Source organism: Falco biarmicus, chromosome 4 (assembly GCF_023638135.1).
Source record: "Falco biarmicus isolate bFalBia1 chromosome 4, bFalBia1.pri, whole genome shotgun sequence".
NCBI lineage: Eukaryota > Metazoa > Chordata > Aves > Falconiformes > Falconidae > Falco > Falco biarmicus.
Genome location: NC_079291.1, coordinates 99953619 through 99977392, shown reverse-complemented (window position 1 = coordinate 99977392; position 23774 = coordinate 99953619). Strand labels below are relative to the sequence as shown.

Here is a 23774-nt window from a genome sequence, read left to right as displayed (position 1 = left end):
CACAGGGAGGGAAGCAACCCACGTCCTGCTGCTGGACAGTAGCAAAGGACAACCCCAGCCCTACACTGGTAGCCTACAAGCAGTGGCCCCCCAAGAAAACCCTCTATGTGGCCCAACCTTGTCCTTCAAGGTGTGTCCTAAACCAGGGGTGCTCTGGCGAGTTAAAATAGGGCTGGAAGCAGAGTTCTGCCTCACCTTCATCCTCCAGCAGAAAGAGGCACAAAACAGAACAAGTGAATTTCATTTGCTTTTATTTAATTAAAAAAAAAAGTCAAAGTCATTGCAATCCCATTTAAATACAGAGATTTACAAATAAGTCCAAAACAGGACTAAAATATTCTTTGAAATGCTGTACTTTTAAATATTGTGCTTTCATAGATACATAAGAAAATTAGCATATAAAAATACTTTACAAGGAATACACTCTAATATATGGATAAAAATACACATTTAAGTAATGCATTTCATCTTCATATCATTCAAAATGCATAGGAAGGGATACAAGGACCAAGTTTTTCTTCCTTTTTTTTTTTTTTTTAAAGCCTTTAACAAAAGTCTTCATTAAAAACCTATAAGAAGCCCCAGTGAGCTTCTGCTGCTCAGAATATTGCATATAAAAACACTTTCGGCTGCACTGTCAATGCTCCACAGTATCAGTTATGGCACATTATCTAGTTGTGGCAGCAATGGTATGGGATATTGCATACTCGAAGAGAAAATGGCTACAACAACAAATAGCAGGATGGGGCCGGGCACGTGTCTGGAAGAAACACCCTGATACGTTGCGCTATTGCAGAGGGACGGAGTCGCAAAGTGGCTCGGGGACAGATGGTGGAGGGATGAGTCCTGGCTCACAGAGCAATAACTTGTGCCATACACCCATTCAACACCCTACACGCACCACTGGCGCACAGCTGGTGATGGAGGAACTGATGGGGTGAGTGGGGGGCGGCGGGCTCGCCGCCACTGTGCCCGAGCCTTCCTGGGGAAAGCGATGCCAGGTTCACACCACCACCAGCACATGAACATCATCATAAAGTGCTAACACGTGAAACATGGCAGGCCGATAAGGGAACTGACGCAAACATCACAACCCCTCTTCCCTGTGGGGCTGGGGGCTTTCAGGAGGGAGGGGAGCGACCACAGGGCATCATGCTTGCAAAGCCACAGAAAGGCCAGCGACAGGCAAAGGCGGGTGGCCGGGGGCGAGCAGCCAAACCTGCGTGGGCACACACACCGCACAGCCCACGCGGGACACAGGGGGGACAGCCTCCATCTAATGAAGGGCTTCTCACGCCACTGCCTGAGGGGAGACAACAAGGTTTTAGTAATTCAAAAACATCAGGGACAGCCCTGGGAAGATCGCTTTCCTGCTACTGACTTGCAGGCACGGGCCAGGTTTGCAAGTAAGGGCTCTCCATAAAGCCCAGACAAACGAGGTGGTTGAGGATTTGGGCAGGTATTCAAGGCCTTTAGCCCTGGGTACAGCCCTCTGCTCTGTAGTAACTACTCCAGCACAGGTAACCACATTGCTCACAGGAATCAACAGCAAGATGAGGCACCTCATCCCACTGCAGGGCAAGCCAGCCCTGGCAGGGAGTGTGGATGGGGCTGATAAAGAGGCAGCAGCAAACACTAATTTTTGAAAAAGAATTGCATCTAGCCACTCTCAAGCACATTTTGAAATATCTTTTAAACAGGGCTCTCCACAGCTCTGCACCAGGAGTGCAAGGGGCTGTGCAAATCAATTTATTGGGAGTATTTAATGGATGGAGCTGAGCACAACAGAAAAGGAAAGGCGATTCAGTCTTGCTGTACGCAATTAACGAGCAAACAAGAAGCATAATAGCACCATGTGTGTTTATAGGACGGCCAAGGCCTTCAGGGTGAGGAGGATGGTCGGAGGTGGGACCCCACACACTCCAATGACCAGGGCAGAGGGATGCCTCGCCATGGGTGATGGCTGTGGATACTCCTTCCTGCCATCAGCAGCTCATCCCAACGCTAGCGCTGCCCACAGCCCACGATGCGCATCCAGCTCTGACCCTCCCAGCAACACTTGGCGGTCTACAGGCTCACTGAGGACCCACCTCCCCGCTTGCAGGTGATGGTACACACAGCATTTACAAATACCAGTGCAAAAACCCGGAAAAACACCCCAAATACCACAATGGCTCAGCAGAGGCCCTGGGTACCACCTGCTCTGCTCCTGCTGCTCAGAGCGTCTGGACACTCGCCTTGACCTCGGCGCCACGGGCCACCTGTGCTGGCAGCTCTCTGTTCCCCTCCAGGGGAGCGTTGGCAGCCAGTGCCAAGGGGTTCCGGCTAATCACCAGGTCCAGCTTATCTCCAGCCTCCGAAATCAGGGGAACAGCCAGACAGCAGTCAAAGTCTCTTGTCCGGATGCGGTTTACCTGCCGGTATGGATTGAGGACGTGCCATGGGGAGGAACAACAAAAAGACCATGTTTGTTAGATAGAAAATGCAAGGTTGGTGCTAAACCCACACCTGTGAAAACACACAACTCTTGGGGGTCCCTGATTCCAGGTTCACAGCAGAGCACAGTGGGGGCACCCCTGCAGGATGAGCACATCCTTGCTTAGCTGAGAAATGATGCAATAACTGGGAGAGGAAGGGGGAGAAAAAATGTCTAGACCAGGCATAAACCCTGACCCCCGGTTTCTGGGGCAGTATTTAATTTTCTGGGGCAGTGTTTAATACTGCAGGGCTCAAAACCAGCTCTCCAGTTCAAGCCTGTAGGAAAAAGGTTGCCATTTTACATGATTTTTGTTGCCACCATGGCTTTTACTGGCCTTACATTTGTGATATGGGGTATTCAGTGCCTAGAAAACAAATACAGCTCAGACCCTGAGGCTTCTGCCAACCATTTTCCAGCTCAGCCAGCGGTAAATTGAGACTAAACAGTTTCTGCTTCTTCTCTCCCCATTTATATCCTTCGTTTCAGAGGAGTCTGGATGCATTTCATGTGGGCTCAGAAGGCGGCTGCAAATTCTCTCTGCAGGATTCAGCAGTGAAAGCACTTTTACTGTTGACTCTTGCAGACATTCAAGCACATCTCTAGGCTGGGTCACCTGCAAGAACCTCCCCAACTCTCTTGCCTACAGCTACCAGAGCACCTGGGCTTGGTGCCACAACAACTCCAGGATGGAGAGGGCTGGCAAACAGCATGGGGAGGGGAAGCAGAGAAGGGAGAAAGGAATTTCCCACCCACCTCTGGAGCGAACATAACCCCCAAGGCCAGGCGTTGCTTCCTTCTCTGGGTAAGGGCTGGATGAGTCCATGCAACCCTTCCACCCAAAACCCTTTCCCAGCATTAATGTATGCCCATGGAGCTGGGCTCTGTGATGGTAGCAGTGTCCCCTTGCCCTAGCTGGTGTCCACACAGCTGATCCCAGTGCTGCTCCTTACAGTGTAGTAACTAAGGATCACTTCTAGACCACACATGGACAAGGAGAAATAAGCCATGAGCTTGCTCTGCCTTTGCCCTATGCCAGCCAGGCAGTTCCAGTGCAGAAGTGCCATCAGTGCAATGCCGTGCTCCAGCTAATCCATCCAGCTGAGAGGCAGAGGGTCTGTTACAGCAGGGACGAGGTGTTTCACTGACCTTCAGGCACACCACCATGCCCATAATCAGCAGCACTGTGAAGCATCCTCAGCAACGCATCTCTGTACTTCTTGACAGGAGTTGCCCATACCCTGCAATCCCTCATTCACAACTCCACACATCAACACGATGGTAATCTCCTCTTCTTTTTGTAGGTGTAAGCCAGGCAGTGCAGCATGTGGAAGCGGGGTGTCGGAAGTCTCCATGCCGCTCTGTTTAGGATTTTGGGCACACCTCCCAGAGCACTTGGCACTTGCAAAAAGCGACACATCCAACATTCAACAGAAAGGCAGCCCAGAGCCTAATTAGCTTCTTGTTCATTCTTGCACCATCTTTTATTTGAAGCCGAGAAGGAATAATTGTATAGCAGCCAATTGGCTAGAGACCATAACAAGCTTAAACAAGGTTCCCCACAGCGCTGCCAGTTCTCCAGTTACCTGATGTACATAATATATTGGCTCTAATCCTACTGGCTAACAACCCCCGCCTAGAAATTAGTAAAACAGCTTTCTGTTTCCAAATATGGTCACAATATCTGCATTTCCAAATGGTGGCAATTTTTCCATTGGGGTTGCACTTTCCCAGTTGCTGTTTGAGTTGCCCCAAAGCTAAAATAGTTGGTATTCATCCATACAAAGCTCCTCTCCATCTCCAAAACTCACCATGCTCTTAGCATCCCTCTGGTAGTCCAATATGCCCATGTCTCATTTATTACAGACTGTGCTTTTGACCACAGGTTTTATTCTGTTTCTGCATCAGCTATTTCAAATCAAGTATCTTTCAAAGAAAAACATCCATGAAAAACACTTTGCTTGAAGGATCTGTTTCCTAGAAAACTCTTTTTGTTCTCAAAGGCATGCACAGAGATTCATGAACGCCACTTAACTCCACATGGGGCTTCGCAGGAACACATATTGGTCAACACAGTCTAATTCATCCAAAAATCACCCTCTTACAAGACAGGAAAGGGACCGAGGGTGAGGACAAGAAGCAACACATCTTTTTGGTTGTTTTGAGCTGCCCAAGCTCAAAAAGGCCAGTGCCGGGACAGGCTGTGTCCTGGAATAGGTGTAACCTGGGGGTACCACCTGGGGGTACTACCTAGTGATTTCTCATTATAAAACACAGGTCTTGCTCGGTGGCTATGAGCTCACCTAGTTGGCTAACTATTACCTTTCATTAAAGTTAGTGCTGCCATGGATGGGTCTCACTTCTCTCTTCCTCTCAGCCACTCATTCACTCCGTCCCAGCCTCCAGAACTGCATTTTGCATTTATTACCTGAAGCACTCTGTCATATGGCTTGAGGCCACACTGATCTGCTGGCCCATCCGGACGGACCATATTTACATAGACACCTTTTTCTAACAGGCCATCCGACACACTGAATCCAAAGTCTTTGCTCTCTGGGTCTTTGTGAAGTGTCATCTGGAGGGGCAGAAACAGAAAAGACATGTTTTAATGCAGCAGAAGGAGGGCTGGGGTTGGCAGGATAGGAGTAACATAGGTAATGTGTGCGGACCTACAGCAATTCTGCTCTGGGTCCCCTGGGCAGATGTTTCTTAGCCTGGGCAGCTAATACAGATTGAGCCTTATTTACCGGACACTATAATCTTGGGTAGATCCCATGGAGAAGTGCTTTGGTGACTGGCATATAACCAAAACCACAACAGTCCCTCTCCCTTGAACGTGGAAGGAAAAGCAAGCAGTGTAGTACAGACAGCCGCCGTATTCCACCCAAAGAGCAACAAAGCAACTGTTATTAATGGAGCATCGCCTGCCCTGGCCCAGGCTACACTGTGCACCCTCTGTGTATGCCAGACCAGCACACAAAAAATCAACATGTTCACAGGGAATTTTCAATGTAGTGTGTCAAATGTGAAGACAGCTCATTTTTAATACATGACTCCACAGGAACATCTAAACTTCTCCATATTATTCATGAGTTCCTTTCAGAAAAATCGTATCTATAGGTGCTGACGTACTGAGAACAAGAAATGGGTAACCTCATTGCCCTTCCCTTGAGCATGTCATGCTTTGGCATCATCTAAAGGAGGAGTGCCCTGCTGGAAGTGTATCTGGCCATGGAGTAACATGGGAGCCAGGGACAACTAATTCACCACCACCACCAAAATCTCCCTTTATCTCCCATGAACCCGGAGTGCATCTCCACCATGAGGCTTTAACTCCATCACTGTACTCTTGGCTGGGTGAGCCTCATGGACGTGTGGTCCTTGGGAAGGACAGTGCCCAGGATGATGGACAGGAGCAGCTCACCTGGCCTCAACCTCATCTTCAAACACAGCCAACACCTGATGCTCCAGCAGAATGAAGAGTCACCCTACATGACATGCCTAATTACACAGCTCTCCTCCTTCAGGTATGAAGGAGTTTTATTTAAAGACACATTAGCCATGCCCTGAAGGACGAGAGCAGATCAAACATGAAAAAGTTGTTTTTTCCAGCTATCATAACTGCAGGTTTCATTCTAAAGTCACACTAGGAAAGAAAAAGGCAATTAATTTTTTTGAAACCTCTCCAGCTCCCTTCCGTGCCTGCATTCTGTATCAGCAGCATCTACAGTTAATTACTTTCTCTAATTACTGTTGCCTTGCACCATGCTTAAACTGGCTACATTCAGCTGGGTACTGAATTCAAACAAGTATCCCAACACTGACATCCCACCGTTTGCATGCCCTTCAGGAAAGGCTGGGGGTAGAGTGGAAGGGGAGGGAAAATAAGTTACTTTAAAGTTATTGTAAGTTATTTTTTATATGAAAAGTGGCCTACTGAATGAAGTGTGCTACTGGAAAAGGGTTGATGGGTCTCCACAAGGGCCACACTTTGAGCTCTCTCGCTTGTACAGATAGCACCAATTAATAAACCCCAGAACACAAGGACCTGGAATTCTCATATAATAAAGAGAAAGAACAAAGCACAGGTTTGAACCCTGCTCGAGCATGGCAGCTAAATCCCATTACTCTTCCGAAGAGGTCCCTTCACCTTAATCTTTGCTTCATCTAAAAACTGTTGCTGCAGACCTTGGTGGAGGCATTTTCTGAGGGTGCCTATCAAGACAGATTTTCTACAAGGTTGCAAAGCTTCTACAGCTTTAACCGTCAAGGTATGCAGTGCTGCAGCAACACAAACCTTGTGAAACTCAAGGGGGGTAGGGGACATGATTTCCTGCATCTCCTTCTCAATCTTCTTCATGTCCAGGTTCCTTTCGTTCTTCTTGGCAGGAGAACTGCTGCCCTCAGTCTGCCCGTCATCACAGCTTGAGTTTGCTTTCCTCAATGGACTTAGTCCTGATGGGTTGACAGAGTCCAGGAGCAGCTTGCTGCTCTCCAGGCCCAGGTTGTGCACGCTCCCTGTCATGATGGATGCCTGTAGGACAAGGGCACAAAGTCACTCTGCTGACCCAGCAGCAGGAAGAGATGGAGCACACAGCAACAAAAGTGGCACAGACAACAGGAGGGCACCACTGTTCTCATTAATCAAGAAGCTCTTCTGCAGTTAGCTATAAAAGGCATTTCCAGACCTCAGGAGACTGCTGCCAGGTCTATCACCGACCTGCTGTGTACTCTCCACCCCCACCCCAACAGGGAGCTTTATCCCAAAAGGAAGCATCTCCATATTTTTTGATGGCCCCTTCTATGCAGACAGGGCCAGGCAGACCTCATCTTGTGCAGGAACCTTCTTGGTAGTCAAGAAGGATGAACATCTCAACCTCAGGGGGCTCCCAGAGAAACCACTGTCTGCCTGGCTCTCCAACCTATCCCGAGGGCTGGGCTGCAGCTCACCGTCAGCATCGCACGGTGCTGGCAATGGCCCAGGGAACTCAGTATCTTGGACTCCACTGAGGCCAATTCAGCGAGAAATTAGGATTTTATCTGTCAGTAAATGGGAGCTGTCACAGAGCAAAACTGAGTTAAAAATATGAAATTAAGTAGTATTTAAACCTGGTCATCCTTGATAGCATCCATTAAAAGATGCCCCTAAGTAGATTCTACTCCATTTGGCAACGCTTTTCACTAATGAGATTACATTGATCAAAGCTAACGAAGGAGTCAAGAATCCAGTCTGTGGAACCTCAACTGACTCCAGGTCACACAGTCCATTTAAATGACATAATGAAAACTGTCATTTCAAAGTTCAGGCTCCAAGGGTCTGCAGTCCCATTAAATGTCAAAAGGGAGAAGAAAGGAAAGGAAAGGTAGGGAGCAGATAGCAAAATTCTGCAAAGCTAAACGTGGCAAGTCAAAAAGCAACTGCTGCTGCGCACAAGGGGAATATTACTGATATTTCATGACTAAATCCCTAATCAAGACCCTCCAGTTATTTGCTCCAAGCTGGAACAAAAGCAAATAAAGTGATTTCTGGTGGCAGTACAAAAATGCCAGCACTACCCACATTATCCCCAAAGAGACATGGATAAAATAGAGAAAACCTTTTAGCTTTGCACTTTTCAGGTCTTCACACAAAAATGACTTAATCCACTCGAGTCTGGACAAAACTCAAATACCTGCTACATGCTAGAAGGACACTGACTTACCACATACTTCAAACACAGATTAACAAACAGCAGCGCAGCCAACCAGGGCACATTCGTTCACTGACCTCGGGCAGCCTCAGCACCCCCAGGACACCGCACCATGCCGTACCAACGCCAGCACTGCAGCACTAGCGAGGAGAACAGAAAGGTCTGTGCACGCTGCGCTACTGTCCTCCCTCACGTGCTGCAAACACCGTAACCAGCCGGTACCCAACAGCAGTTGGCTCCTCTGTCTTCAAGGTATTTAAATACTCCTTGCAGCACCATAAGTAAATTGGAAGGTGCTTTGGGCTAAGTGCAAGCAGCAGAAAGGACAATTCTGGACTTCTCCAGCCTGTGACTGCCCCACGTTACTTTTCCCCATGTCTTGGCTGCCCTCAAAGCAAAGCAGGAGCAGCCACTCCATTAGACATCCTGGGAAAAGCCTGTTTCTACCCATACCCCATAGTCTGGGGCTGGATTGCTACTGTGTGCAAACCTGTTTCCTGGCTATCTTGGGTCATCTTGCATCACACTTTTTTAATATTTTTTTCCCAACTGTAGGGAATGAAGGGTCAAATTTAAAAAAATAATTTTAAGAAAGATAAAATCTGTAACTGTCATAAAATCACAGGAGGCCAGGAGCTGGGGCTTAGAAACCTGTGATCCAGCAAAAGCCCCAGTGAACTGCATATTCCATACCATGCCTCAGGAAGGATGGGCACATGGAGAGGGAGGAACAGATCAGTGGTACTTTGGATTCGATAAAAAGGGGAGTTGAAAACCATCAGACTTCTACTAAGAAAAGTAGCACTTTCCTTTTGTTCCCAGAACTTTCCAAAATATTCTAGAAATGTGCTAAATACACCAAAACCCCAGATATACTCAGCTTTTCATAAAATTTCTTTACATTTTTAAAAGCATTGCTATAACTGTCCAAGCTCCAAAGTCTTAAAACAGCACCTCTGCACCACGGAGCTCTGGAAAAGGAATGGATTGGGCAGAAAGCTATTTTGTCTATCCTTGCATTTCACAGTAGTCCAGCCAATCCTTTCTTTTACATTTAGATGCCAGCCATTATGCAGAAGAGAAACATCTACACATCATTTCAGAGGGGTACTTTCTCTCAAGCAGTCAACAACAATTCAGAAAGGTGGATAGTGGCTGCCTAAACTAATTTCTAAATACTGTCAGGTCCAGGAAATAAGTGATCCAGGGGAGAAATTACAGTTTGTGCAGGCCAGGAGTTTGGGTGTTGTTTTTGTTTTTTTTTTAAGTCAGCATTTTCTTAAGCAGTTAAGATAATAAATACACTGTTTCATGCTTCAGCACAATGAATTTAATTGAGACTTCCTCCTCCACTTGGGAGTTGCTAAGGATCAAGGAGGAAAGAACAATCTGTAAGTCCCCTGTCACCATACAGACCAAAACAGGACTTTCCTTTTCCATCTCCAATTATTTGGAAATTGCCCTTTTTGCTGAAGCCTAAATGATACACAATTGTGCATAAAGAAACCTCCTGCTGGAGGTGACAGAGGGCACAACCGAGTGAGCATTTGCCAGTCCTCTGCACCCCGAAGGCAGGGGGAGAGATGAGCTCGTGGGGTCCCGCTCCTTCTTTTGGGCTACGGGAGCTGAATCAGGGAGCGAAGCAGCATGGGCCCCATCCTGCCAGGCATGTTTGCTTCCCACTGCTCAACAGTCTCGAGGAAAGCCTTTATTTGCAACCCACAGCTCAGAAATCTGGGTTCCTCACCCTGTAACCGGACACAATAACATGACCTCCAAAGCATTTTGGATAAAGAAAAGAGAAAGTGGTTTGTGAAGAGAGGAAACACCTTTATTTCTGCAGGAAGCAATTACTTTCTCAGATTTTTCCATGGGGAAGGCTAGCTGAAAAGCTTCCAATTACCTATTTCACTGAAACAGTTTCCGGCAGAGTGACAGCTGAATGCAAGATATATGTTGGGCCTGTCTATATTTGAAGTAAGCCAAGGCTTTAGTCCCCGTGGGGTTTTGGGGGGCTCCTTTTGCTTGGCCTTTAAGTGCTTTGGACAGACAATGTCTCTCCAAGCAGAGGGTTTACCATTTGATGGGGAAGGTTTGCCAACAGTCATCTGAAGATCGTTGGCCAGCAACAGTTTGCCAAAAGAGCATGGAGCTCCTGGTGGGTAAGTCATCGGCTCGGGGAAAAAGTGCACGCAAGCAACTGCCTAATGAGACATCGTTATCCATTAGCGCAAACACTGACACGCATTAAACTTGAACCCTTCTTCACACCACCGGCAGCACAGGGATGATCTGGGGAAACAGTCTAACATTTATGGCAAGAGCAAACCAGTCAGTAGCAAATCCAGAAAGCGATTTACCTCAATCTCCCTCAAAAGTTCAGACTGGCCGCATGTTTCCAAATCCTCCAAAGCTTCTCCAAAAACACGCCAAAAATTATCCTCATGAGTGGTCTCAAGGCCATTTTGGCGGTTGGGGTATCTGTTGTAACGTAGGAACCAAACATTGTCAGCACTCTTCTGCAGCGAGATGAAAGCCGCAAGGCTACAGCAAGTGTCTCACCAGTAAAAGCAGAGACTTGAAGAGTCTTCATATACAAAAGCAAACAATATGAACTTTTCAGACAAGAGTCCGAATACGAGACCTCCATGCATTTACTAACAGGGCAAGTGTCCTTCAAAGGAAGAATTAAGTTGGTGTAGTAATGTCAAAGTTCAAAGGGTAAATTAAAAAGTGCCTGTAGGAAGACTGTAGGTTTAGGAAGACGTTTTGGTGAAATAGAGAAGTGAAAGAAAAAAGGATGCGTTATGGGTAAACCAGGAGCCTCAGAGACTGTTAGTACAAAGGCTGATGGGATAGAGCTCAGATCTGAGACACAGAACACCTGAGAAGAGAGAGAAAAACACAGAGGGTAACAGACATGGTGAGAAAATGGTAAATACATTAGGTCTCTATGAGAGTAAGTAATGCAAAGATGTATATAAAATGATTGCCCTGGGCTGGACAAGCCAACACACGCTACTGCCAGCAATATTGACAGTGTCATGTATCACCCATACAAACCAAATTTCATTTGCTTTGGGATGTGAGCTGTTACTTTCAGGAGGCCTCTTTTGTTGTTATATAACACCGACGGCACTTACAGCCATGTAGATTGCCACCAGTTCTGTCTACAACCGAGAGTAAACCCAGAGAGAACCTCTCTCAAGCTGGTTACAAATGCACGTTAAAATGAACACAGGGCATGTCTTGCTGGGGCTTCTGCAGTTCCCCACCTTGGCAGTTTCAGCATCTCATGCCTGACTACAAGCCAGGGTCAATTCTGAGACTTCTAAAGCAAATGGTAATTAAACATGCTGACGTCCTCTGAACAAGCCAGAGAAGTAGGTAACACTGGACTCTGCTTACTGAACACCAGGCTGTGCACAACTCAGACGACCAGTGCTCACTTTAACAGGAGCCTCCTGAAGGAAACTCTCTGCAGTATTAAATCAGGGTCACAATAAACCCACTAATGTGTCACGGGGAGAGACCCCAAGGGGACAGCGACACCAGAGCAGCCCTAAGGCACCTTCTACGCATCTTATTAGGAGCTGCACAGATGAGGTTCCACATCTGCAACATCTGGCAGCATCTTGCATGGTTTAATGGTCATCAGCACTGCAGATGGGAAGGGACACTCATCCACCAAAGCCACTTAGCAAAGTCCAAATATTTTACTTGAGTACAAGTCAAAGAGAGGTTGGCCTCCATTAAATATATAATGACCCCTTGATATATTAATAGAGCTTTTTCCAGATCTCTACTAACTGCAAAGTCTTCCGCACACACTTTGCTTTTCATCCGCTGGTTTAAATGGGAGTCTGTAGCAGGCATAAACTCTCACACGCACGCTTTTGCTCCCTGTGGGATCGTGGCCTGCCTGGAGAGAGTGGTATCTGGCATGACTTATTGTATTTTAAATTTACCCCCTACCTTTCATCAGCTTTAAAAGGACAGGAGCCTTTATACCAGGCAGAAAGGTCAAAAAAACACCCAGCAAGACTTTATACAAACAAACCAAAATTTCCCCCCAAAAGGAATTTTTCATGTTTTCCCCTTACTCATTTCCTTCCTCTGCTCCCAGGTTCCCAAAGAGGCAAATGTCCCTTCCAGTTACCAGTTTCTCGCCTCTCGGATCAGCAATATAACAAAGACATCCAGGACACAGATGAGTCGGTACGGGCTCTCGCACCACGGGGTCAGCAGGTTTTTCCAGGCTAAAGGCAGCCAGGGTTAGAGACAATTTGTTTTTCTCCCTAATAAAAAGGGCTCAGCAGCATGAACCGTTTCACTTGCACTTTGACATCAGGGTTCGGAGCCCTCATTAGGGACATGCAGGGCTTCAAGCACTCAGATTTGCTAACTTCAGCTGCCGGCAGCCTCACTGGGAGGGCCACGAGGGATCAACGACCTCTGTGAGCTGGCTCTTGCTGAGAGGCAAAACAAGAACAAAGTCTCCGCCGCTGCCAGCTTTCCTGCCAGTTTGATCATCTTTAAATAGGTGGAAATGGCCATGAGATGTTCTAAGGGTTTTGTTTGGACAAACAAAAGTTAAGGAAAAAAAATAAGAAAAAAAAAAAATAAAAGAACTGACAGTAACAACACGACACACACAACTATGGGGACTCCGGAGAATGTCGAGGGGAGGGTTAGTTACGAAGCAACGAGACATTTCCACCATGTGTGGCTCGGGCCCAGGGCAGATCCAGCAGGATTTTCACCTGAAGCGAGGGGCAGCTGCAGCCTCCTCCATGGGCTCAGGAGGTGTTGCAGGATTTCTCCCACGCTGGCTGAGTTGGGAGATTAACTTGACCATGTTCACACAGCATGGCTTTGTTTGTGCTGTTGGAAAGGCCAAAGTATGATGGAGAGAGATGTCCAGTCACAGCTTTGGGAGATTTTAACTTGGACGTGCAACCTCATACTCGTCCTCCAAGAACTCTGGTTGGCCTTTTTGTGCTACATGATATTGAGCTGTTGTGAAGCTGCATTCTTACTCAAAAAAGTCTGGCCAACACATGCAGGGACAGCCCTGACCACTTCTATTACACCTAAACTATGAAAATACTGCAGCCTTTACATGGCAGAAGTATGAGACGTGGTAAGACCCTGTGGTCCATGCAGCTGAGACTGCCCTAACTCCAGACACAAATGTCACCTGGCCATGGCAGAGATGCCACAAAGCTCCCCCCAGCGTAACACTGCAACGTGGAGGTGGTTCAGCAGAGCAGGTCGCCACCCCAGCACCCCTCCCCATGGCTGCCTGATGCTGAGATGGGGACATCTGGCCGCTCCATCACATATCACATTCCCATGCCCCTTTGTCCCTATGCAGTGACACCCACATTTGCAGATGCCCCTCCCTGACTCCTCCCACACCTCCGTACCTGCTGGGCTTGTCCCAGTCATCTTCACTGAAGCTTCCATCCATGTAGGGGTAGTTTTTCCTGGGGTCCCCTGGAGGGGTACTGCTCTTTTGTCTGCTGTGTCTCCATTCATGTGGATGGAGGGCTATGCCCGCAGCCTGAGGTATGTATGTACCTAGGGGAGGCAAGAGGGGTTGGAGAGAGAAGGGGGGCAAGGTGGGGCGGGTAATACCTGGTCAGAAAACCCAAATGGATTAAGTCACGCTGTGCCAGAAGAGCCTCCTTGCCCAGTTCCCAAACCTGAGGCCATATGGGTTGCACACTGCTTCCATCTCAAGTCCTCCAAAAGGGGGTTGTTCTTCCCATCTCTTCTTGCTTTGACCAAAGCAGCTTCTTAGGATCATGTCACAAGGTGTCCCGTTTCTGCTTTCCTCCCCCACTTCCTAGTAGTTTTGTGGTGTGGGCCTGGGATCCACAGACCTAGGGACTACATGTACCCACACGTACAGATCCTACCCCCAGCCAGCTCCAACCTTGGTTAACGGCTCCTGTTTCCACACTGAACCCAACAGAAATTGCGCTGTTGAAGCAGCCACCTTTAAACACAGTGAGTCCTTCAAAGGATAAAAAGATGCAGCTGCCAAGCTTCTCTCAGTGTGCCCAACCCCATTCATTCTGAAGGATTTGGAGGCCTGATTTCTATTAGGAAAAAAAAAATAAATCCTCATTTAGATTCTCAACTTTCTTTGGGACTTAATGGTCAGCATGAAAAAAAGTAATAGGATATAGAAGGACAGCAGCAAAGAAACTGCATCCAGAGTAGCCAGAAGCAACAGCCTCCCATCAACAAATCTAATGGTGCTGAGGGTACCTGGTGGTGGCCACCAGCGCCAGTGTGCTCAGCAGTGGTAAATGAGGAGGAGCCAGTCCTGATCCCAAGAGCTGTCAGCCAGTTCCTGCAGCAAGCAGAGCCCTCCCATGTCTTCAGGATCAACTGGTACAGGTACAGAAAACTGCTTCAGTGATGTGCGTGTGAAAGGCAAGGAACAGGAGGAAAAACTCTGCTGGCTTGAGAGAAGGGAAGGCTCATCTGTATCACATTTGATAGGAGATCAATATGGACCGTTAGGATGAAATCAGACAAGTTTCACTACATCTGCCCCTGTGGGCTTTTCCATGCTGCAGTGTCTTACTCCAGAGATGCAAATCCATCACTACCAAGTCACAAGATCCCCAGTCTCATGAGGAGCTGCCTGGATAGAAACCTTCCAAAACAGAGCATTCCTCAGTTCCACTGCCACATGCAGTGGAAACAAATCTCCTGAGTCCCTTGCCCACCTCCTGCTGCCCATTCAATGTTTCAGAGAAATCCTTACAGTCTTTCCAAGAAACATCGTATGCTCCCATCGCACGCTGTGCCAAGCAAACAGGAAGAGGTATCAGAGAAACACGTAATTAAGGGAGACTTGACCTCGCAATGAGCTACAGCACTGGAAATACCCAAACACAACGCCAGCACTTTCTTTGAAAATGCCAATGCCTGTTATTTCACTTAGCTGAGCGTTTCCTCTGTGAGTTTTTAAAGGTTAGACTGCTCTGGAGAGAGCCCAGGAACAGCGCTTGCCAACACCTTACAGCCGACGGACGTTCGCTGCCTGCCAGAGCAGAACACGGCCCCTGGTGCAGGTCCCTGTGGTGGGCAGCATTTGTGGGCTGGGCACAGGGCGCCACGGACCGCAGGGTTACATCTGCAGAGCTGTCACTTGGGTGCCACTGGTTTGACCTCTTCCTTCCAGGGAGATGTGCTGGATCCCTGGGATTCAGAGCCACCTGGTGGCACCTTCCCTCCAGGCCCAGCAGAGCTCCCTTGCCCAAACCCTTCCTTGAGTGGTTTCCTAAAGCTGTGGATGAACCTAAAACCTACAAGGCAGCAAAGCCCAATCTATAGCTCTCCATTTAGGGTGTAAAACCTTACGTCCAGGATCTGTGCATCCCAGGTCTCCCTGCATTCTGCCTTCCCTGTTCAGCCCATGGGTGACCCTGTGTGTCCTCCTCTCTACCCTACAGCATCCCTCTTCCCAGGCAACACCAGCACACCACCACGCAGCCAAATGCTTTTACCAGGGAAGACAAGAGAGCCCCTGAAGCAAAGCTGCAGTCTGTGGATGTTGGGCAACTTGGCATCAGACCCACTCCCCAGGGCTCTGTGCTCAATTACTCATTCTCAATTTACCGGTAAAAGCAATTGCTTTGCTAAATCCAGTGTCCAACTTGTGTTAACATTCAATTAGATGGAGAAGGATTGCAGTATTATAAAGGCCAGGGGATTCCTTCTTAATGAAGCCACGAGTCCCAACTGCACTCCCAAATTAAGACTTCAGACCAACGGAGGCTGAAGGAAGACACAGGCATCATGGAAGAGACAGCTGTGCGGCGCTGTCCTTTCAACTTCTCTAAGCCTGAACAGAGAGAGCACAGGTACACACCTTCCTCAGCACACCGAAGGTGCTTTGCAAGAGAATTCCTGCAGCATCCCTCCCTGTTTTCACATTCTGTTCCAGACAGCATTTTTTTCACCAATTTCCTTTTGCGGAGGTGATTCAGGGTTTTGTTTTGTTTCAACACAGACTAGTACTAGTTTACATCGCTAAATCTGAACTGGAAGAACTATTTTCCAGTGGTTTTCTCCAAGCAAAAACCTATTCCCATGACTAGAGCATCCTCCATACCAATTCCATGTGTCTGCCAGAAGCCACAGCTGAATAAACCTGGCCTCAAAAACATGTGTTCATCTGATCCCTCACTAGAGAGTTAGAGATACTTTCTTGTAGTATTACCTTAATTATGTTGTTAAGTGAATGTTTCTAGTCACAAGACATTCTTGTGGATTTTAAAACATCCTGAAGAGGATTAATATGTCCTACACAGCCTCTCTGGAGAATTGAGCGAGCTATGGACCAAATACTCTATAAGACACGTGGCCAGCAAATACTTCCTCTGATTATGTGAATTATAAAGTGCTATAATGGTTTTGAAAATGCTGTGAACAGTATGATGCCATGTAAGAAGAAACGTGCCAATAAAAACCTAAAACAGACACATCAACTCAGAGCACCGCATGAGTGTATTCTAAAATACATTTTGTTCCTTGCTTGAAGCAAGAAGCCATACAAATGTGGTCAGACCACAGGCTTTAGCTCAAGCTCATTCTCCAGTCAGGTTCAGAGGCTCTGCCTATCTTCACCTTGGCCCAGAGACCCCGAAGACAAGACAACCTTGGCTTACCTTGGCTTCCATACCCAGCATCAATGCCAGAGCCATCCCAGGACTCCATAGCACTGTCCACGCTAGGAATTGTGGTGGAGTACATCTCAGACAGCTTGCTAGTTTTCTGGGAGTCCGTCAGTTCATCTTCTGGGTCACTCACTTCATTGATACTCCCCGACTTCTTGGGATAGGACTCTGAAACCAGGACATGCTGCTTTAGCAGGCATGAAGAGCAAGCCTCAGGGAAAGGCTTATGCTGACACGGGAGCAAGCCCAGGTACCGCAAGTCTTTTGAAGTAGCTGAGAAAGGCCCGTACAATGCAGTTGAAAGGATTTAATGCAGTAGCAGTACACTTATCTCAAGCTAAATCAAGAAAGAAAAATGCCTTTCTGAGTTTTTGGCACATGGAATATAAGGAGCAACCATGGGGATTTGAGGATTCGCAAATATGAGAGAGTTGGGACCTAACCTCAATTCACGAACACATCTTCTTGTGCTTTGGAAGCTCCCTCCATGCAGCCCTGCCCAGAGGAGTGTTGGCCTCTGCAAGCAATAGCCCGCAGCCTCTCTGGTTTCAGGGAGTCTCTTTTTTACTGAGAGCAGCACCTAGTCAGGGTGCTGGCTGCAAACGTGCTGTTACAAGCAGGTGTTTTAATGCAATTCCAATAGCAATGCAACCTGGTCCCGAAGTACCGCAGCTGAAGTTACAGCTCCCTTCCAAGGTTGTACAACCTTGTATCAATTCAAGGCTAGTCACCACCTCTCCAGAGTCTGCCACGCAGTCTCACAACACTGGAATTCCTGCGCCTGGTATCTTGAGGCTGAATTTCCCCTGATTAGTGATTGGAAAATGGAAAGCTGAATGTGGATGATGAAGCTCAGACCTTCCTTTTCATTATTTTAGTACTAATAGACCCTTATTATCATTGTATCAAACTCCCTTTCAGGCAAAAGCTATACAAGGAATGGTTTCTCAGCACAAGCATTTCTTTGTACTGAATATTTTAAAGTCCTCGTTGATTAGATGCCCTGTTAGCCATCCACACCCTGGATCTCTGACTCACAGAGGCTGGGATAAAAAGCCCTCTGAAAGTCTGCATTTGTCAGTGAGGACAGATTATTTTACCAGACAAAGCCCAGTGTCCTGAAAGTCCCTATTTTCCAAGCATTCAGAAGATTGCTCACCATGATTAACTCAAGATTACCTTGAAATTTCAATTACACCTGCTTCATTCTCAGAATGATTAACAAGTCTCCAACTGGCACTTGCATATCAATTATTTCAGCAAGCGACTGTGACAATGCTAAGTGTCAGCGGGGAGGGGAGCGGAAAAAGTGCTTCAGACCAAGGATCAAGACACTTGACTGCAGGGAACAAGACTGGGGTTTCTTGAAGAGGAATCAATTCCCCGGTTCTACCTCTATTTGCTAAGTCCCCACTCCCTGCCTGAGCTTCCTCCATTTGTAAAACAGGTGCATTGCCACACATTTTCAAACTGCTTTGAGGTCCACAGAAATGCCATGTTTCAGAGTGATGATACTTTTTCAGATGCAGGACAGATATCCCGTGAGCCACGCTTGCTGGGAAGAGCTTTATCGCTTGACTTCTCATTGCCATAGCACTGTGGGCCACTGGCTCGGTAGGTCCAACTAGATCTAGAGACTGCAGAAGCATGGCACATAAACAGACAGAAAATAATGGGTGTGGGGAGAAACAGAAATGCAGACAAAATACCCCTGCTACTTTCTGAACCTGATGAAAAAGCCTGTTTGTGATTATACAGTTGGGGAGAAAAGTTTCCATGTTTCCTGGTTTCGCCAGTCCCCCCTCTGTCCCCCCCAAAAGTGGCCTGCCTGTACTAAGTATACTTCTGGTCTTTGATATGTCAAGAAGAACAGTTTCAAAGTCACAGGGAGCTTGGCAGGGAAATGAGGAGATCTTTAGAGTGAAGGTAGATGGTTTGAAAGATGATCTTAGGACCCAAACCCAGGAAAGGGGGCATGAAAGATTTATTGCCAATTGCTTTCCAAAAATTGAATTAAAGCTGGGGTGGGTTTGGGTTTTTTTTCATGAATTCTACCAGCTCAGAGTTGCCTTGCTCATTTTGGTGAGTTATATTTTTAAAAAAACTGCACTATTTATTTTTAAAAGCAACTTCGGCTTCACTTCTGTGTGAAATGCCCACACAGACAGGGAATGATGGTGCAAAGCATCAATCTGAAAAAAAATGATCGCCAACAAACCTGTTGTCTAATCTCTTCCCAGTACCACAGAGAGCCCCTGGGTTGCCTTTTTGTTTCTCCTGTGAGTCAGAAGATAAAAAAACACCCACCTTTTCCCCCTGTCCCCCCATACCTCGACTATGCTGCCTCGTCTCACCTTCCACAACACATGCAAGAAAACTTGCAGCAGCACCTGCTGCATTGCCCAGGGTCCCTGCTGGGCTGTGCCTTCACCCCCCCAGCCCAACCCAGGCTCCCCAACTCACTCTCCGACTGCTTCTTGATCTTCAGAGTGACCGTCTCTCCCGCCATCTGCAGCAGGTGAATGGCTTCGCTCAGCGGTTTGCCCTTGAGGCTCACGTTATTAATCGCTAATATCCGGTCACCGATGTGGATGGCTCCGGTTCTGGAGAGAAAAAGCGCTGTTAGAAACTTCAGAGAAGCAATTTGCCTCTGCGAGACAGGCCATTAAGTTGTTGCTCGAAGCAAGAGCGTATTAACTCTCAGTATTTTCAAATAGGTCTTGGCTTCCCCTTGTTATGCTGTATACCCATGAGTTCCTCTTCCTCACCACCACCAGGAATCTGGGCGTCCCCTTCATCTTCCACCTGCTCATATACATAGAAATACGCACAGTAACATATGCACTCCTGGGATCCCAGGTCCCTCAGGAACCGGCTGGGACTGCAGAGCATCTTACTGCCAAAACTCTTCAAAGCAAGGGGGTCTACACATGAAAACCACAAGTATTTCCAGTGCATGATGTCCACACGGAACTGAAGGGCTGGTTCACACTGACGGAAAGAAATTATGAGACAAACCTAGAAACCCATGGAAAAAGAAACAAAACCAAAATGGCCCAATGCAGATTGTGTGTGCGAACATGAGCTGAACCAGCTGCAGATCAGTTCATGACATGTTTAAAGCTCGCCCCTATACAGCTACACCACTGTGAGTTTCTCCATCATGACCAATGCTCTGCAAGAGGTTACTGTGTTTTATTGCACAGCCACAGTCCAGCACTAGCTGCTGCTCTCAGCTAAACAAGTCCTCAGGCTTCAGCAACAGCCAGGAACAAACTAACAAGTCACAGCAATTCTCTCCGTTCTCCATCCTTCCCCTCTGTGTCTGCCCACAGCCAGGGGCTCACTTCACCTCTCCCAGTGTTCGCAGCAGCTCCGGGAAGAGCAGGCAGGATGGCAGGATGGGATGTGTCCATCGCCAGAGCCGGCTGCCAAGGCAGGAGCTCGTGCTCGCTGCTGGCTGGACAGAGGTCACCACAGTCCCACTCCAGCTCCCTAACATCAACAAGGGAGAACAGCAATCCTCTTCGCCTCCAGCAGTGCCATCAGGTTTTGCTGACAGGAACCTGTATGATCGAGGCAGGAGGAGATGCCAATTTGGACTGCAGTATCTTTTTGTCCATGGCCAGGTGCCTCTCTCACGTTACATCTCCAAATTGGACTGCTGCTCCTGCAGAACTGGAATTTGATATACTGTCACAGGCAAAACAGCTGTTTGCTGTGGCCCAAAATATGAAACTTTTGTAGACACACTGCCGTGAAATACCTGCTGTAAGGACATCAAACTGGGAAATGTAGCCAAACAGCAGGCAGGGCTGTTCAGTCTGCCGCTTCTGCTGGGGCTGATGCGTTTGGACAAAGCCATGCCGGCCCCACCAGCCACTAGGTGTCTGTCTTGTCCCACCCAAACCAGCCTGAAAAAGCCCTCAGGGAAAATTTGTGCATTCACATAAATTATGTATCAAACTGGAACCGGAGTATTTGTCTTAAAAGTTTCATCTACATAGTCAAAAAAAACCCAACCAAGCCTAACTGCCAGCAGTTTAAATGCGATCCTTTGCTTGCTGCAGTGGTTCAGTGTTTGAGGTCTCCCACTGCAGCCCTGAACCCAGCATAGGGATGAGTCTCCTATCCGAGGCACCAGCCTAACCCACCTCTGAAAACATGACTGCTTTGCAAAAACTATGAAAGTCCCTCGGCAGGGAAAAATACAGAAACAATTAAAAAGAAAGGTCACATTCAGCCAGGTGTTTTTCTTCAAGAGGAAAAAAGTAAATCAGAGTCCAGTCCTCTCATCCGTCCATCTCCAGGCACCCCTGTGAGGACAAGCAGACAGAAGCCAAGTGGGAGCAACAGGGAAAGCTGTTTCTAGCTAATGACCCTTGTGCCTCTCCATCATCGCTGACAGTCTTTAATTTACTTCAAACACAAATCAGCCCAAGGATCTGCAAGCTCCATGTCCCTTCTTGCTCAGAGGACACATGCAAGAGCAGAACTGAGCAGCAGGTAAGTTGGAGGGTGCAAAAGGGGCTGCTGGTACTTTCCAGCAAGCACTGGAGAAGAGGTAGCCGCATGCACATGGTAGGTATTTACCTGGCACGTTGGCAAGGCCACCATCCCTTCTGCCCCATGCCAACATGGGTTGATGCTGAGCACTCTTGGACAAAACCTTTCTGCAGCCACCTCCACCTACTTGACCAGGTGGCACTAAAGGAAGCTGGGAAGGCACTCTAAAATGCAAGCAACAGCCCAGAACTGCTCTCGGAGAACCATTACACCTCGACCAGAATTGAACGGCATCATTCAGGCATACTTCCAACCCCAAGAAGAAGGAAAAAAAAGTCCCGTGGCCCAGGCTAAAGCCACTATAAGGCACTGAAGGAGGGGAAACAGAGACTAGCATGGGAGAGAGCCGCGGCTCAACACCATCCCAACAGCCTGAGCTGCCTCTGTAGGTTTCTATAAGATCAGACACGTACAAGGAGAAAAATGTTCAAGGTTAAGATAAAACCCAAGTCATCTGAATCTGGAGCCTTTTCAGCTTAGGCAGCCTGTCACTCGCTGTGATAGACGTGTGACAGCTCCTAGAGGACACCCTGCCTTCCCCATCGCCACGCAAGCAGCCCAAGCTGCAGTGCAGACCTTCACTTGTGCCTCTACGAGAGCAGCCAGTGCGTCCCTGTTATCAGATGCTGGGATCTGGTTCACCCTGTGCCAGTGCTGCTGAAACCTGTCCTGTGCTCCAGTAAAAGCCAGGCACAGATTTGGGTTTAAATTCTTGTCCTTCACAAACCTGTCCCACCTTCAGAGCCTGACTAAGGGCACTGTGGCACAGGGAATTTCACAGGGTAGTGATGGCAGGAAAGGCACAATTTAGGGTAATGCTAGGACCGTCCCTTTTCCCTTGACAAGGTCAAGCCACTCCCTTCTGTTACTCCCAGTAGAAAAAAATACACCTTTCCTGCAGGCAGCCTTCAACCCAGTGCTCCTCATCCTCCCTACAGGGAGCCAAGGTTACGCAGAGAAATCCCCGTGCTGCTCCTCTGCACAGGCACCGTTATTTGTTAGTCAGCTGCGGTGAACATGCAGAACGGCTCCATCGCTCTTCTCAAAAGGCTTTTCATTCCTTACTGCCTGCCAGCTCCTGATCAAAATTCAATAGTACTGCAGCACTTGCCTGCACTACGTTTCTCCGTGGAGCAGTCACTGATGTGTATCCGAGTTTGAAGGAGGAGCAGCCACAGCACGGCAAAGGGCACCGAGAGCAACAAGGGTATGAGGCTGTCTTCTGACACCTGACAGCATTTGGGCTTTCTGCCCTTTAACCTCTCTCATGCTGGGCTGCAGGTACAGTGCAGAGCTGCTATGTAGAAAAGCCTTGGTACTCTGTGAAAAGACTAAACCCTACAGTGGCAGGCAGTGATATAAAATCCCCAAAGAAAAGAACTACTAATAATTCAGTCCATCCCTCTTCCTCACTTCTCGGGAGACACTGCTGTTCTGCTTTCTGTACCAAAGGGAAGCAATGGAAATGTGCAGCAGTGTGCATGCTGAGAGCGCCAGGGACCCAATGCAGAAAGAGGCACTGAGCTGTTTTACAGTCCAGCCAAGAAGTGTGGCCTTGAAACAGAAAGACCAAAAGGCCAGATCTGCAGTCGAACCTCCCCAAGGTCTAGCACTTTACACCTATTTGTTCGAGGGTTTTTTGCTGCTGTTCTGCCTGTCCAGCAGCACAGGGTAAAGCAACCCTATGAGAAGCATGAGTCAGGGCTGCTGAAACGATCTATTTACAAGTCACGGTTACCATACAGACAGATTAATTAAGATACAGTGTATGACTCAGTTCTACCTTGTATTCTCAGCAACGTCCTGATCCTTTAAATCCCACGCATGCCCATATAGTCAGACACATGCACACACAGAGTCAACCTCCCTGGTTGCTGAAGGTAAATCTGCACCTACGTTTATGCAGTATAAACATCTCCTGCTTGAGACACACCAGCCCTGCACTGAGATACCTCCACATGTAACAGACTAACTGACCAGGAAGGATGGGTCAGAAGATCCCTGAGATCTGTGGTTTCAGCAGGACATGCCACTGTCATGGCTGTGAGCCATAATTTAGCAACAGGTGAGGTCCCGGACAGGAGGCTACAGTGGATTAGTGTGCAGGCTGGGCACTGTCCCCATGCAAGATGTGCATGAGAAACCACAGACCAGGCAGCACCTCTGCGGAAGTGGAGCCAACAAACACATGTCCCTGGCCACTGCACTCAGCTGACTCACAGGATCTGACTTTTCCAGCAGTGCCCTGCTTTGAGCCTCTCTCGCTGCCCTAACAGCACAGTCCCACCACCTGCTTCACAGCGCTTGGTACCTTCATAGCGCCTTTCCTTTTTAGCAGAC

At 47.9% G+C, this 23774-nt stretch overlaps 1 protein-coding gene across 4 annotated transcripts in view; it reads right to left on the bottom strand.

Moving 5' to 3' along the window:
* Positions 1-234: 234 nt before the first annotated feature.
* Positions 235-23774, bottom strand: part of GRIP2 (glutamate receptor interacting protein 2) — a 285003-nt gene continuing 261463 nt past the window's right edge. For 3 of the 4 annotated variants that reach the window (XM_056337728.1, XM_056337724.1, XM_056337726.1), the window contains exons 18-24: positions 19332-19471; positions 16860-17036; positions 13596-13749; positions 10527-10647; positions 6774-7010; positions 4905-5051; positions 235-2414 (exon numbers count right to left, since the gene is read on the bottom strand). In XM_056337728.1, the coding sequence (XP_056193703.1) occupies positions 2217-2414; positions 4905-5051; positions 6774-7010; positions 10527-10647; positions 13596-13749; positions 16860-17036; positions 19332-19471 (1174 nt within the window). In that variant the 3' untranslated portion in view covers positions 235-2216. The remainder of the gene's footprint in view (positions 2415-4904; positions 5052-6773; positions 7011-10526; positions 10648-13595; positions 13750-16859; positions 17037-19331; positions 19472-23774) is intronic. The other variant, XM_056337725.1, reaches the window with a different exon arrangement.